The following is a 17517-nucleotide window of genomic DNA, read 5'->3' on the forward strand; positions in this document are numbered from 1 at the left end:
TTTTCCAGACAGTTGTTTTGAAGAACAATTTTTAGAAAGGAATTTACCAAATAAATGGGCCAAAAGCTTATTTTCTTTAATAAGAAATAGGTACTTCCTCGAGGTTTGGCTCCATTAAAATTTACAGTAGAATATTTTTATTTGATGCGTGCTGATGGTAAGCAGGATAGCCATAGGATGCAAGTTATGCAGTGCCTTCACATCTACGTTTTATACTGCACTTTTAAAAGCATTTTGAGGAAAGGAAAAGGCATTTGTTTAAATAGACTCTTAAGTTGTATATATTTCTTGCTATTTTAAAAGGTGAATTTGTGAAACAAGTCTTGTTAAATGTTAAACTTTGAAATTTAATACTCCAGATTATTGTAGTATTACCCATCACCCAGTTCATAGGTTTTAAAAATAAAATACTTCTAAAAGTATTTGAAAAGAAAAATCTCATTTTTGTCTCACTGCAGTTAGGAGAAAATGTTAAAACAAGAGTTCAGTGATCAATACAGCAGGAATAAGCTTGTTAGAAATAAACATCTAAACTAAAATCACCATGTAAAGCAATTCACTGGAGTATTTATTCTGATTATGAAAACCACTATGCATTGACGGTCTTTATATGAAGTTTTAAATGGATAACCCATTGTCACAAAAGTTTGAGACATAAAACGATTGCCTTTTACTATTTTAAATGCTACTGCTTTGTAGAATTTAGATATAAAAAAATAAATGAGTAATAACAACTATTTAAATTAAGAATTAAGAAATTAGCATGCAGGGATTTTCCTCCTATTTAGCCTCATTTACAGACATGTTTGAATTACAGCTAAATACCATCCCAAGACCCCTTTTTTATTTTTTGAAATAGGGTCTCTATGTAGTCCTGGGTGTCCTGAACCCACAATGTAGATCAGGCTGGCCTTCAACTCACAAGAGATTCTCCTACCACCACACCCAGAACCATTTCCTATACAAACATCTCTCTCTCTCTCTTCTCACACACACATACACACACTTTCTGTCTGTCCATTTATAACACTGAAGAGCTAGGTGAGTAGGTTGTGAAGGTATCATTTGAGTTAAAGAACCACTCTAGAAACTGAGGAAGCATGCATGCATTTGCTCATTCAAAACCTTGTCTGATCCTTAATTTTCTATTGTTATTTTACCCTATAGTTTTAGGGTCTAGTTTTACTAAGAAAGTCTATGGCAGGTAACGATGCTTGCTGCCAAGCCTGATTACTTGAATACCCAGGATTCACATGGTGAACAAAACTAACTCCCACAAGTTGTTCTCTAACATCCATTTATGCACACACAGAAAATAAACGAAAGGTAATATAAAACTTAAGGAAAAGAAAAGCTATGGCATAGTTTTATATCACAATTCATAGTGATACAGTATGACCCTGCAACACCAAGTATGCATTTATATGACACGGACATCTTTGGAGTGTGGAAAAAGTAGCAATAAGTTTCTACAGTTAAAAATCCTTTACTAATCTTTTTTCTCACATTTAGATTATGATCTTAACAAAGTGCTAATTCAGTTTACATTATCATTAACACTTTGAAACCATGGCCATTTACTGTAAAAGTATTAATAGTAAGTCTGACATTAATAGTTGCCTTCAAGATGGCATGGGCTTGTTTCTTGGCACTCCTCATAACTGCTTAGGAATCACTTCATGTAATTACAGTGTCTTCTTGATTACAGCATGTAGAACACACTGGGCCATAAGGATTTTAAAATGTACCGGCAGCACTCTTTACAGAGCACTTCTTCTCTTCTATGTTCTCAATGCACAGACCCTATCTTATCAGCAGTGTTTAAAGTCCTCAGATGGGACTATTGGAATGCTTCCTTTTATGATGAACTTTTAAGTGTCTGATCAGAACTCTGAGTAGAGACTACAGAAATGAGACTACCTTAATACAGCAACTATAAAAAATGAAACCAAAGCCCTATTTTTAGAAGAACAGGAGAAATAATCAAAACTGTGAAAAGAGAAAACATCAAGACACATTTTAAAAATACTTTCTCCTACATTTCTTGTCACTTTATAACCAGATATTGATAGTCTATCTATGAAAGCTTTTAAGTATACTTATTACAGTATACGAATGAAATTTCTTAGTACATATGTGAATATATACTTTCTAAATATATAAATCTAAGAGGTGTCATTAGGAGCCACTGTTGTCCATCAAAATGCCTTAAGCTATATGCTATCTACGTACTTTTAGACATGAATTTCACTATTTTGATGTTGTGCTTGGTAGATCTTTATAAATGATATCTTTACATTTTCCTATGTAAAACTAAGTTCCATACAGAGGACATGAACCTTTCTGAAATACTTTCTTAACATTATAAAACGGATGTTACATTTCTCAGATGACTCCTACAACAGGTAAATTTTCATAAGAAAATAATTGTGTTAGTTTCTATATTAATGTTGATTTAATTTACTTAAAATTGTCACACACAGTACCTGCACTAGTGGATCCAATTCCTGTGGTCAATACAGACCTTGGTGTAATCTTTGCTGCATATTTGAGGAATTGCGATTTACCTGTGCCAGGATCCCCAACCAATAAAAGATGAGATTCACCTAGGAAAAAAATGTGTAAAGGTTCAGAATTCGTAAAAGACCTATGAACACAATATAGCTAATAAAAAAGGAAGTGGCCCTTATGAAATGCCAACACTTTTTAAATGGCATTTTGATAAATTTTATGCAAGGTTCTTCAGGAAGGCGTTAACAAGAAACTCCTTAGAAAAGTTAGCTGTCTGTCACAAATACAGCAATTTTTAGTTACTGAATGTGACATTGAAATTTTAAAGTCTTTTAATAGAATGTGTGCTTTTTCCAGATGCTGAGGCCCATGTTTAACATTTTTAAAATCCTTGACTTATAACAACTTTCTGCTTTTTTGTCTTATTTTTAAATCCAAACTACTGTGATTAAAGCTGTCTATGTTAAGTCCTACAAGAGTATCTATTTTTAAAAATACTTCTAAATGTTGGGGATTTTATAAGTGCTTTATACATTATCAAATCATTATGATTATATTAACTAAAAACATTTTCATTTATGTAAATTTTCATAGCTTAGTGAAGCATATACCTTAAAATTATTAAGTACTCAATTTTACCATTTAACATAAATGGACAAGCCTAGCCTATGGTAGATACTTATACTGGACAAACAAATTTCTTAAGTATTTTCTAAATATATTAATAAGAAACCATTATTTAAGCTTAACAACATTTAGTAGAGTGCCTTGCAGATAACAGATGATCAAGATATATAATTTATAAAATGTCTGTTTATTTGTTACTGTACTATACGGTCTTAAGAGTTCTGCTAACAACGTGGCTTAGAGCAATGCTCTTTTAGTCTTTGGGTTAACTCTGGTTATCAACAGCCCTGTGTGTGCCGTGCTTGCTGCACAGTTTTCTGCCATCCGTGTTGCACTTGGAGTGGTCTCTGCTTGAATGTGACCTACAGCAGCAACTTCTAGCAGATGCTTATCTGCTTCTACCAGCAGGAGAATCAGCAGGCAGACGACTGAGCAGCAGTCCATAGTCACAGATGGAGACCATCTGGAAGACACTAAGACACCATTTCTGATCTTTCTCACTCTTTTTTGGAGACAAGGGAGCCAATTTTGTAGTACTTTACAGGCTTGTAGTATATAACGACTGAAAATTTCGTGATTCTTTCATCTTTCTGAAACTAGAAAACCTAGCTTCTGATAAATATAGATATAGGCTATATAAAAAAATCCAGATATGAGAAACTACAGTCAGTTTTTAAAATTAATTCTTTAAATTAGCATACAAAGTAATGTACTTCATTTTGGTGTTTTCAAACATGCGTCATTATAACTCACCGCTCCCACCCTCCAACAAGCAGTTATTGTTCAAGAAAGAAAGCGTCTCTCTTCCCCTCTATGTTATTATTTCTCAAAATGTGGCAGGCAGCAGGTACTGACCTCTGACCCTTGTTCCTGCAGCATCAGTTCTTTGAATTCCACCAGCCAGCACCATGGCCACAGCAAGCTTTACTAGATACATCCCAAATACTTGAGGACACAAGCTGGCCAGTATTTCATTCCTCCCTGGGAAGTGAGAAAGATCAGAGTTTTCAACAGTTTTTCCAGAAACTCTCATTGAAATCTCACTATCCTGCGGCCATTTTCTTACAAACATACTCTTTGTGCCGATCTAAAATGACAAAGGACCAAGAAAAATGAGGAAAGAGTGTGAGTAGCTTCACTTAGGCGTTTTTGTTTTGGTTTTGAGGTGGTTCTGCAAAGTAGCCAAAGCTGGTTTCAAATGCAATCTCCCAAGTGTTGAGATTATAGGTATATGGCACCATATCTCACTAACCTTTTTAGATTCTAAATTTAGTGCCATGAAAAAAGTGTCTCTGACTCTCATCCCCTCCACTGCCCTATGCTACCTATTTAAGTTTTTATAAATTTGTCATACTGAATTAAAACAAAGCAGTTTCTTTCTTTTTCAACTTTTAGCTATCAAGCCTTATCCCTTAATATAACGAAGTCATATATCCTCAAAGTATCCCACTACTTAGTTAAAAGGAAATTAGCCAGTCTCAGAAACGAGGCATTATAATAACCAGTACCTTTTTAAAGAGGTAAGCTGGAGCTTGTGCGGCTTCTGAAAGCACAAGAGAAAGAAGTAAAGCTAATCCACCCTGCAAGTTGACTTCTGATTGCTTGGGAAATTGTTTTATTTGCAATAAGTTATATAGTATTGGCATATTAAGATCATTGCAGACTACAACCCCAGTAATCCAAGGTAAAGATCTTGAAGTCGAATTGTGTGCTTTCAATAAAAGCAAGACATCTGGGACTCATTTTAGCATATTTGTAAGTAAAGTATTTTATCCAGTCACTGGTCTGCTCAGTAGTTAATATACTTCCTAGATTTACTACATCTTACTTCTGGCTTCCTGTTAATTGAAGGATTACTTCCTTTGCTGTTCTGGGCTCATCAGTATCAATTATTTGACACTGAGTCAATATTGAGCCAGTACTGGATGGGAAGTAGTAGCTCAACAGAACAGTGGTCTTTGTACATGGGACTGTCAACCATGGGAAGGCTCGGGGAAGACTCATTAGAATCTTGTAGACTGAGGCAGGAAAGCTGAGGCTGTCGTCCAGGATGCGCTGGGACCCATGTGTAGGCTGCACACTAAGGCCTGTACCCTTTACCATTGCGCTATGACTTCTGCCAGCATGTGATAGTTTTTGGCCTAGCTTACGTACTCTTCAACATGTTTCTTGGATCCATTCTGTTTTATGTGTAACCCTTGGATTTTAGTCAGAATCTCAAGTCTTCTTGCCTAGGAAAAAAGTCAGGGCTCTAAGGCAAGAAGACTTGAGATTCTGACCAGTAACAGAATGGATCCATTGCCTCCATTTTCCATGGCTTTATCATGGAACACAATGCATTCAGTCCATATTATTAACAGTCCTACTTAAAGGTCACTGACTCTCCATTGCCATACAGAAAACCTTTTTTGTTGTAAGATAATTCATTCAGCACATGATGAGTTCAAATGGTCCCACAGACCCAAATACAGTGTTTGGAGTTCTGTCTAGCACCTAAGTACCAGGCTCCCTGCAGATCAGAATAGAGGCACTTGGCTCAGCCTAGGCAGTTCCCACAGTTTCAAGTAGCAAGTCAAACCCCAAGAGGAGCAGCATTGGAGTGCAAAGCAAAGATGTCCTTTGGATATAGTTTCTCTTCCCCAATCCAGCAAGACACATACATAGGATTTCAGAATGGTCAAATAAAACACACCTGTACCTAGGAAAGTAAGAAGGGGCTCTGATTTTCCCCAGGTCTTCCTAACTATTATATGTATTTTGTGCTTTATCTGACAGATGAGTTACATAGCTATGGTTTTCTCATTACAAGACAGATCTTCATTAGTACAAAGAACATGGGGTTCTCTAGGGGGGAGAGTATGATGTAGTGAAGGCAGATGAGCTCTGGCACTGGAATGAATAAGGAATGAACACAGCTCAAAGAAGAATTACATATCATTCTAAGGACCTGTTCAGTCAAAAACTGCACTTAAAGATGTATGATTCTCAAAGTGCTTGCTTAGTCAAGCCACAGTGCAGAGAACTGGGCTCCTTTCTACCCTCATCACATAAAGATCAAGGAATTACACATGGAAGATTAAAGAAAATTACACAAAATGGAAGCAAAGTGCCCTATAGACAAATGGAAGCCTTATTTTGTGAAATAAGTGTCTAGGTCAGCTTGTGACTTGAGAATAATAATCGTCAGATTGGAGTCATATTTTTCTCAAGATACCTCCAAAGAAAAATGAAAATCAGATTTAATGCATGTCTTATACATGTAGGTTTTTTTTTCCCAATAAAAAGCATGCCCTACAAACCCAAGGCTATGGTGTCTTATTTCATGTAATACATGGTAAATTCAGTCAGAATTACTGCCTTGATGACGTATTCGGTACATCATTCCCATCGGTCTTTTCCATCTACTCCCAACTTTAAAATCGTAAGCTAACGGAATTATCATTACTTCAGAATGTGCTAGAAATCAGTGTATGTGATGCAAAAAACATGAGGACTGACCTTAGCTTAATTCCCAGCACCCACATAAAAAGCTAGGTACGGTGACACATGCTTGTGATCCCTGTATGGGGCAGCGGTGGCGGGGGGGCTGCAGAGAGAAGTGATCACTGGGGTTCACTGCAGCAAATCTATGAGCCTTCTACCTGAGGCAGGCAACTTGGTGGGGCTGGGGGATCACAGACACACAGGTGATGGTCCTTGAGGAATCACACAAGCTTAACTGATCTCTGGCTTTCATATGCATACACAATTATGCATACAGAATTGCACAGACACACCACACAACAGAAATAAAAACTCAGTGCCAGAAGTGGACTTGGATGGAAGCCTGCTACCAGAGATACTAATGACACCCCTTGAATAAAGCCACTGACCTGCACAGCACGTAAACCATCTGCAGAACATATCACATTTAACTACCAAGTTGAATGTCATCAATTATGACAAGCATTATGCCCTTAGTCACAAACCTGCAAAGGGATCACTCTTATAGTGTTCCCAAAAGTTTTCAAATTCTTTTCGAACTTCCTCATCCATGACCATCCCTGAGGACTGCTCATTATTCACTTGGACATAGTTGGATTTCAAGACAATCTCCACTTCACAGCGTACATCCCGCTGAAAGGGCTTCCACCGTTGCATTACAACCCCATAGATAGTGAGGTCATCCCCTAAGAAAAAGCACCACATGAGTACATATGCTCATCTAGAAAGTGGTCAGCAAGTTTAGGACAAAACACCCCATATTCTCAGTCCCCAACAAGTAATTGTTTCTGAATAGTTAAGGTCAAAAGTCGGCAGTTTTAACTTTTGAAAAACCTGCTGTGTAATAATCACAATTGTTACCCTTACTGGGAAGAGAGTACGAGGTGGTTTATTTATCACTGTTCGTCAGCCAGAAAGTGAAACTGAATTAGCTTGGAACTAGGAAAGGAGACAGCCTTGTGCTGATTGGCATGCACTTTAGTTTCTTGTGGTTCTTTCTGCTTTTTTGCTAATATTTGACTCACTTTTTTCAAAGAAGGAATGAACTGTAATAAATCAATGGATACCGATTCTACTTCAGAGCAGAAAGGAACAACCAACTTGCTCCTTCCTACCTGAGGAAAACCTATGCCTGGTAGGCAGATCCTCACACGTGTTTTTATAACGCCTTTCACTCTAAATCTCTAGGAGGAATATGTAATCTGCAGAGCTTTTGATTTCCCAGAGAAAGGCTCCTTAGTGTTAACTGCATAAAGATGGTGGTGCTGCTGCATACACTACCAGGCACATTTCTAGCTAAATGCACCTTAATGACAAATGCAGACAGATAAGTACAATAAATGTGTGTTCTACATACATGTTCCTGAGAGCTTGATGCCTGTCAAAGTCAACCTGAAATAATGGCATTTTACTGTATTCCCTCTTAACATTTTAGGTGAAAATTACTGGAATAAGTTTACGTGAGCACTTACCTGAAACACCCTATTACCTTCATTCTAATGGATTTTATTGATGTTCTCCCACATTCATTAATGAGGGACTTAACTTTAGATATAGTATCCATTAGTAAAAATCAGACTTCAATCAACAGTTGATTATATGGAAAATGCAGAGTAATGAAGAGTGGCCAAGAGTAACAGCAATCTCATTATTGTCCGATTGGATGTAGATCCTAGTGCCACTGTTCTTGGGCAAATTATCTGACTGAATTGTCAATGAAAATTAAATCATAAAATATATATAAATTAATGGGATCTCAGTAAGTATTAGCTATTATATCAAAATTAACTTGCATTTGCAGAGTACTGAAAATACATAATGTTTTCAAATACACAAATATTTATCAAATGGCAGATTCATATGTCATTGCAATTGTGAAGTTCGCAGTAACAATATTTAAAACTTTTGTATTTTTCTATAGTTAATATGCAAACTATTCATGCAGCTAGAGATCTTCCATTTAAGCATTCCAATCCCGCTCCCTTCTCCAGCAGCTTTAGTCCTGCAGACATCTGCAGTCAGATTCTTTCCTTTGATCTACAATACAATTGTCAGCACAGTACTCCACCTCACTGCTCTGAGGAGTGTGAATTCCTGGAGGGCAAGGATTACACTATTTCTACCTTTTGGTTTCTTAGGTTTGGGAAATTAGCTGTGGGTAATGAAACCAATGGCTGCTAACAGACTGCTTTTACCTTTATTATTAATGACAATGGAAAGAAATAAGATTTCAGTGCAGACATAATTCAGTTTCAGTGAATTATATGGAAACATAATGTTCTTTGCTAAAAAATATTCTTTTTCAAAATCAGCATCACTGTATTGTGTAGTCACTAGCACACAGCACAGAGAAACAATCACTCCTTTTGTTTAGGTGCCAGTAAGATGTTTAGTAGCATTTGACAGGCACACCTGGCATCCTTTGTCCACCACATCAACTAGTCCCCTTTTGAAGATGACACCATTAAACATGACCCACTGAAGAGAGCACTGGATCACCAGTGAGTGATCTGGACCTATCTCCAGTTCTGCCGCATCACTTTAAATGTGTTAGGTGAGCAGTTCCTGGTCAACAAGCAGGCAACAGGGGTAGACTGGTCATCTCCACCTCAGCTCTCACCTCCTCCCCCTCCAAGCCCAAAACAAATGCCTTCTACAACTTTGTGTGTACCACCAAAAGTTTACTTTTGCTGGCCACATGCAGTCCGAGGTATTGGGGGGAAGAGGGGAGCTGAGGACCACTCAAGCCCAAGAGTTGAAGACTAATGAGAGCAACACAGAAATGCTGTCTCAAAAGCTACAAAGTAATTCCTTACCAGATTTACAACTGTCTACTAAGTCATCTTCCAGGATAACCTTCATAGATCTCGGAATACTCCCAACAGCCAGCCTTTGGACCTACCAAAGAAAACATAATGATAAACATGAGTGTGCTTAACTAGATGCTATGTATCCACAATGTAGTAGGACCTGAAGTTGCTCCATTTCTCCGATAGTATCATATAATTTGATTCTGATAGGACTTAAGGATTTTTTTCTTGAAAATTATAACTAATACCAGTTCAAGAATTCACTAACACTAGCTGAGCATGTGCTCCTTAATCCCAGCCTGTGGAAGACGGGCAGGTGTGTCTCAAGGCAAGCTTGTCTACATAGTGAGTTCCAGGACAGCTGGGGCTACATTGTGAGACCCTGTCTTGAAAAAACAAAGAATTCACTAACACTAGGGCTGGAGAGATGTCTCAACTGGTCTTTCGGGGTCACAGTCACCTATTACTCCAGCTCCATCAGGCCTCTGTGGGTACCCACATACAGAGACCCATATACAAACATAAAATAAAACTTAAAAAAAAAGAATTCACTCAAGTAGAGTAAAGCTAAAACACCAAATATGGGATAATAACTCTATAATGTACATTGTAGATGGTTAAAATAAATATTCAAACTGACTTAAGTGACAAAGTTACTTATTTAGCAATGGAGAGACATTTTCTTTCATAATCTCCAGTCCCTCCACTGTACCTTAGTAACTCTGGCTTTATTCCATGTAGACACAGCCTTGTCAATGACTTTGCCAAGCTCCCTTGTACCTAGGTGTGGTCATAAGACTAAGTCCTGACCAATGAAACATAGGCAGTCATAGGCTGACAAGACTTATTAGATGGTAGGTGTATCTGACTGACCATCCTTTTTCAATTTTCTGACTAGAAACTGTAGCCACCATCCCAGACCATAAAGCATGACAGGAATAGAAGCCATGTGTCGAGGCTGGTGGAAAAAGCTAGGCGTGGTGGCACATTCCTATAGTCTCAATCTCAGCCCTTGGTAGGCTGTGGCAGGAAGAGTATCATGCATTTGAGGCCAGCCTGGGACACATGTTGTGGCAGTGTGGTATGAAGTAACAGAAAGAAACTGCCCTTTGCTCTCATTTACCCAAGAGTGGGCCTGGCTTGTTCTGAAGCAAAGCAAACATGGCCTCCAAAAGGAAAGGGGCACTCTTGTCTTAACCTTTTATGGGAATCTCACGAGGGAGGAAACTGTTCTGGCCCAGTTGTCTCAGAACAGCTCACGAAGCCACAAACAGACACTATCCATTTACACCCACGTCACTTTCAACATTCTTTGTGGGGTGGCACTGCTTTGAAGGCCTCACTACCTCCAGTGAACGGTCTTATGTCACCACATCTTCACCCATGCATTGTTCGGAATCGCAGGCATAAATGCGTCAGGAAGGAGAAATAGGGAATAGATCATCGGGGCCACTCAAGTTTACTAAGGTTGCTAACACTGTTTCTTAAAGGTTGGTTAATTGTAAACTGACTGAAAATACAGCACAGAAGCAGAATGTATAGAGAATGGTCACAGGATGGGCAAAAGTTTGATTTGTAAGGGACAGCTTCAAACAGTATTTCTCGGAAGTTATTCCCACACATGGTGAGTCCACGTCAGCATGGGCTACCAAGTGAGACCTATCTAAATTAACAACGGAGGGACAAGAAAAGGGAACTGTAAGAACCCCATACTGAGGAGCTGACATGCTGGCCTTGAGCTGCCTAGTTCCTTATTTACATGAGGAAGCAAACTTTTGGATTTAAGGAAAGGAAAGGTAAGTTTCCCTTTATCTGTTAAAGAGTGATCATACATTTAAAATTTTGAACCAAACCCTAAACTCTGTGCTTTCCAATGTTTGGCAGCCATTAAACAAGAACAACTAGTTTAGAATGCTTGATACAAACTTTCTGTTCATTTATTCTATTTACTTTTACTTTATGTGATGGTGTTTTTGCCTGCATGTATGTCTGTGCACCATATGCATGCAGTACCCTCAGAGTCCAGAGGAGGGCGTGTGATCCCCTGGAAGTGGAGCTGCAGACACCTACTATGTGGGTCCTGGGAACCAAACCCACATCATCTGCAAGAGCAGCAACAAGTGCTCTTAACCACAGAGCCATCTCTCTAGCCCCAATATTTACTTTAAAATTTTAACATTATTAAGTGGTTCTAAAGTCTCATCAGTGCCTAAAACAATGATTATGTCATGGTTTCTAAAATATACATTCTAATGTATGTTTGACAATTTTGACTTTGATCTTCCACAAGGTGAAGGCACGGGGTAATTTGTTTCCATTCTGTATTCTCCAATCCCAGCCACTTGGCTCTGGTACAAAAGAGCACTTCCAAATGTGTTATTCCCCTCCCCCCCACTGGTTTATCATTTACCTGCTCCTGAATTTTGATTTCCTGGTAATCCCGACATCTGGCTGGAGATGAAGACAGGTCTGAGAGGCAAGTGAATTTCGAGGAATCACAGCTGTCCAAGCTTGGGCATGAAGATGGCCGACAGAAGGTGTAATACTGCTCAAAGTCAGCCTGCACCACGAACACATGCTTGCATTTGTCACACATGTAATCCCGCTCGTACTCCAGCACCTTCACCAGACTTGTTCGAATCACCGTCCCAGTGACAGACAAAAAGTGTCCCACATCCTTGGTTTTAGGGATGTGTTCCCTTACCAGCTCAGGACAAACGGGCAAACCTAATGGAAAAATAACATCATCAATTTCTATTTGATAACTGACTCTGCAGCACTTTACTGTGTGTGGGTGGATAGGTGCCCATGTGTGGATACCAGATTGTCATGTTCAGTATCTTCCTGAACTATTTATGTGGTATTTTGTGACCATGTCTCTCCCTGAACCTGGAAATCACCAATTCCATGAGAATGCCTGGCCAACAAGCTCCAGCAACTCTCCTGCGTCTGCCTCTGGAGTGCTGGGATTGCAGATGCTCACCTGCACACCTGGCAGTATACGTAAAGCTAAGGATCCAAACTCAGGTCTTCATATTGTGTGGAAGCTCTTGACCATGTTTGTGCCTTACTTTAGAAAATCAGATCATCAACCCAATTAAGAATTTCAGGCAACAGAAACCAATGGTCTCTTTTGAAAGCACATCTCTAGAGAACGAATTTTGGGATTCAGTTCTCTCCAATCATATGAGTTTCAGGGAGAAAACTCAGGTTGTCAACTTGGCAGTAAGCACGTTTATCTGCTGAGCCAATCTCGCCTGCCCCCAAATCACAATCACTTCTTAAGGCTGAGTCCTGTACGTGCTCTATTTTACACATCTTCCCAGAATACTATATGCACCAACATTGTCTCATGATTTACCTGATATCCTGGCATGAAGGTTCTGCTTCATCGAAAACCCCTCAGGCTCAGGAAGGGACTGTAGAATTGTCAAGGCTGACCTGCGAAGTGCGCTGTCAAAAACAGTTAGCACTTCGTTGGGGAACACAGTGAAATACTCTCCAATTTCCATGTTGGTCTCGAAGAGGGTCATGGCATTAATCACAACTGGGTAGTGAGCGTCTTCATCGCTTTCCTTCAAGATCAGAAGAATGTCGTTCTTATGGTACTCCGACACATAGGACTCGAACACTTGTCCCACCAGTGTCACCTGGTCACTATTCATCTTGAATCTAGGTTACGAAAGAGAAAGAAAGGATGGTATTATATATACCTTTGCTGTTCAAGCTTTGCACACTACTTAAAAAAGATCCTGTGCTCACAAACCATCCCAGTCACACTGCAGTCACAAAATAATCTGAATCCAATCTTACCTACAGATGAATGATCCCGTATAGTTATGTAAAACACGTGCTTTAGTAAGCAATGGCATGGGGGCTAGAGAGGAGGCTCAGTGGGGGAAAGCACTTTCAGCACAAGCCTAGGGACCCCAGTCTGGATACCTGGAACCTCCCCAACAGGCTGGATGCTGTAGAATAATCTTTCTGTACACTGAGAAAATGTGTTGCTCTCATTGTTAAGAAAAAAGCTGATGGGCCAATACATAGGCAGGATTTGGGGGGCAGAGAGAATGTTGGGGAGAAGGGTAGAGTCTGAGGAGTCTCCAGCCAGATGTGAAAGAAGTAACATGGGAAGTTCATAGATGAAGTAAATGAGCCTCAGGCAGCCCACAGATTTATAGAAATGGGTTAATTTAAGTTGTAAGAACTGGCTTGGACAAGCCTAAGCTATCGGCCAAGCATTTATAATTAAATAAGTCTCTTATGGTTATCTGAGAGTGACTTCGCCTACAGCTGGATCCAATAGCATACGTATCACATATGTGATTCTAGTACTATCACTGTGAGATGGTAGAGATGGGAATATTGCCCAGTAATTCAAGGGCCGACTACTGTAGAATATACTGTGCAGCTGCAGAAACAAGAGAGACCCTGCCTCAAGGTGGAAGGCGAGAACCAACTCCCAGAAGTTGTCCTCTGACCTCCACATGCAAGAACAACTCCTAGAAGTTGTCCTCTGACCCTCATATGCATGCTATAGCATATAGGCACGCACCCCCCCCACGAGCATGCGCACAAAGAAACAATAGTGAAGTTCTTCCTGATGCAGCAGCCATCTTCCAGTAACTTGGTAAAATGACTTATAAAAGAGGAGAGGCTCCATTCTATGTTCTCTAAGTCCATTAGAAAACATGGAGGTGCTCTGTTGGCCACATACAAGCAAATCTACAAGATAGGTTGCAGACATCAAGGGGTTGAGCACTGTTCAAAAGATTGCTCCAGAACTGTCACCATGGCAAAACTGGAAGAGCCTAGCGTTTAGCATGCTGATGGCAATGTGTTAAGTACATTAAAGGCAATGTGCGTTAAAAGCGTTAATGTGCATTCTGAGCATCCTGACATCTGTAAGAGCCAGGAAAGATGCCTGAAATAGTGAAGGAAAATGATGGGGGGCTTGGGGGGGTGTGAAATGAGAGAGACATCTGGGTTCAACTGGAGCACCAGCCTGCTGCACCCAGAGAAGCACACCGTGTGAGGCCATGGGAAGGGGCCTGTGCTGCTGATCATCAGAGTTAAATGACACAGAGTATTTCTCATCTATTTTCCCTAAATCATTCTCCTCTTTAGCCCTTTATTAAAACATTACAATTTATATACACGATATGTAGAAAGTTCTGGGCCTTCTTTTCCTCATCCTTTCCCCCCCTCCCTTCCCTGCCTTTATTGATTTCTTGACGAATTCTCTGGGTCTCTCTGCTGAGCTTCGAATTTACATCAATTCTCCTGCCTCAGTATTCCAAGTGCTAGGATTACAAGCATGCACATCTCACACATACACAGTCTCACACACGTGCACAAACACACTTTGCTGCATAACAAAGTATACTATTTGTCAGACTGACAGTTCTAACATGACTAGGGGTCTGCTTTAGGATTGTACATTGGAGGCAAACTTTTTTCCTGCTTTCTCTTAGTAACATAGGAAAATGATGGGCTTCAGTAAAAGCAGTCATTAAGGACGTAGGAAAGCTAGGAGCACACTGTACTGCACGAATTTCACTCTGTTGGCTCTCTCTCAAACGTGTATTTACAAACACAAGGAGCCTGCCTCATTTCCACAGGTACAGTCATCACAAATCCTAAACCCACTTCAGCATTTCCTAATATCTACCATGCACGAGCCACTATCCTCACAAGCAAAAGAAGCAGAAGTACCAGGCCCTCAGAGACCCAAGGGACAGAGCAAACAAAACTGCTCCATAAGGAGTCAAAACCCAGCACGAGTGAGAGCAAGGGGGTGGGGGCTCAGTGGTTAAGAGCACTTGCTACTCTTCTAGAGGACCTGGATTTGGAACCCATCACCAATATAGGGAGGGATCCCAGGCCCTGTAACTCCAGTTCCAGGGGATCTGATGCCATTTTGTGACCTCTGATGGCACCTACACACATGTGTTGCATATAACATTCAGGTACACATATACTAAGAGAGAAAGAAGGAACAAAGGGGAGGGATTTAATTTAAATGAAGTGACAAGTCCCAGAGGAGAAACTGTTAACTGCACTGAGGGGTTCCATTCCAGCTGCAAATGAGTCTAAGTTTACAAACAGAGCAAATACTTTACCAAAGGTGTGTTTTTAATTGGATTTATTTTATTTATTCAATATTTATCATACTTTACAAACATAATGACTGAAGACGGATATAAAGTTCAACTTAGCATCCCCTAGCTGAATCACACCGCCTTCTCCCTTCGCTGAACCTCTCTGCTTAGCTAGGAGGTAGGAGAGGTGTAAAGTTACATCACAGTTAAGCCAAGAATACTGGCAATTACAGGAAGCTAGTATGAGATTAAGAGATAAATAAATAATTTTTTTGAGAATCAGGGAAAGTAAGTCAACACTAAAACACTAAGCAATAACAACAACAACAAAAATAGCCAGGGGTGGTGGTGCACACCTTTGATCCCAGCACTTGGGAGGCAGAGGCAGGCTGATCTCTGTGAGTTCCAGGTCAGCCTGGTCCATAGAGCTGTTAACTAAGAAACCCTGTCTCAAAAAACAAAAACCCAAACAAAACCCCTCAAAAGACCACTAACCAACTTGGTTTTGTTAGGTAACAGCATACATATTTAACCAAGAGTAAAACAGGAAGTATTTGGAAAGGGATCACATAGTATTTCACGATATGATCTTTGCTGGAAACAAAAACAAACAAAAAAACCAACACCACTCTCAAGAGTGACTAAATGGAGAGCATCAAATTTAGTAATCTAGAAAAACAACTAAAATACAACATAGGTGAAGAATTTTAGGTTTATATTCAGGGCAGGTAAAATTTTTGCCTGGTTAGACCGTCAAATTACACTGTTAAATGCGCCGGTTGTTTAGCAAACAAAAAAAACTGTTTTGTTATTTTTTTTCAACATCTGTGCAATGGCTTAAGTTTGCCAACACCGGTATCTCCGCACAGACCTAAGCCATTTACTAACTGGGCCACGATGCCTATACAACAACCAAGTTCCCTCTCCTTTTGTCTTGCTGAGTATCTGGCGTTCAAACAAATAAAAACAGCTTTATTTTATTTCATACTGTGGCGCCAAAAAGAGCAGTTTCGGAAGGGAGCCCGGCGGGGCTCCCGGAGGCTCGCGCAGCCCCGCCCCTCGGATGCTGTGGCCACGCCCTGCCGGGGCGGGCGTCTGAGCCCGCGTAGCGCTCCTGTCGCTGGTGCGCGCGTCTCGGCCCCACGTTGCGCGCCGCTGGCTGGTGCGCGCTCATTGCGCGCCCCTTGGCCGCCTGGCAAGCGATCCCTGCCGGGCGGAGGGATGCTTTCCAAATCTGGTTCCTAATCCACAGGTGGTTGGAGGTGGGCTTCCAGCTCCGCGGGTAGTTTAGAAACTAAAGGAAGCGGGTGAGACTTGACGCTAACCCTGGAGGGAAACAAGCCCCGGGACACGCGGCTGCGGCCGTCACTTACTGGCTGACACGCACTGTCTGCTCGCCGGGGACGCGCTGCTCCCGCCGGGGCTCACCTCGACCCGCGCGGCGTGGGAGGGGGCGGGGCGTGCGCGCGGCCGCTGAAGGGGCCGCCTTACGCGGGGACGCGCAGGCTTCGTCCCGATGCTTTCGCCCGGCCTCGGCAGAGCTGTGCTTCCCGCCGACCCCGAGCCGCGCACGGTCCCAACTTTCCGGCCGCTGCGGCTCTTCCGGGTCCGGACGCAGGCGGGCGCGCGCCCCTACCAGCGCGGGAAGCAGAGAGCAGGGGGCGGGGACCCAGCGAAGGGCGGGGCTGTGAAAACTAGGGCGGAGTTTGGGTGGGGCAAGGGGGTTTGCGGGCGGGGTTAGGGCGACGCTGGTGGTTGCCGGGCGGTAGGAACCCAGGTTGGGGACTAGGAAAGAGCTACGGGGAACCTCGGGCGGGACTGGGGCAGTATCTATGGAATCTGCCCAACTAAAAATCACAACAAATGATAATTTTCTTTACGTTTTCTGGTAAAGGTGGAATTTTTTGTTCAGTATAGGTCTCACGTCTCTGATTCATTTCCAGCTAAATTTTATATGTCGGATGATTATGTATTAGCTTTTGTTT

General features: G+C 41.1%; 1 protein-coding gene across 1 annotated transcript in view; it reads right to left on the minus strand.

The window, feature by feature from the left end:
- The window catches only part of Mcm9 (minichromosome maintenance 9 homologous recombination repair factor), a 71785-nt gene extending 54641 nt beyond the window's left edge, over positions 1–17144 (minus strand). Inside the window, exons 1-7 of the mRNA XM_013115807.3 lie at positions 16906–17144; positions 12793–13103; positions 11842–12158; positions 9438–9519; positions 7107–7307; positions 3994–4119; positions 2487–2606 (exon numbers count right to left, since the gene is read on the minus strand). Coding sequence (XP_012971261.1) covers positions 2487–2606; positions 3994–4119; positions 7107–7307; positions 9438–9519; positions 11842–12158; positions 12793–13096 — 1150 coding nt within the window. The 5' untranslated portion in view covers positions 13097–13103; positions 16906–17144. The remainder of the gene's footprint in view (positions 1–2486; positions 2607–3993; positions 4120–7106; positions 7308–9437; positions 9520–11841; positions 12159–12792; positions 13104–16905) is intronic.
- Between the last annotated feature and the right edge of the window lie 373 nt (positions 17145–17517).

This window comes from Mesocricetus auratus, unplaced genomic scaffold, assembly GCF_017639785.1.
Source record: "Mesocricetus auratus isolate SY011 unplaced genomic scaffold, BCM_Maur_2.0 Super-Scaffold_100018, whole genome shotgun sequence".
NCBI classification, from domain to species: Eukaryota; Metazoa; Chordata; class Mammalia; order Rodentia; family Cricetidae; genus Mesocricetus; species Mesocricetus auratus.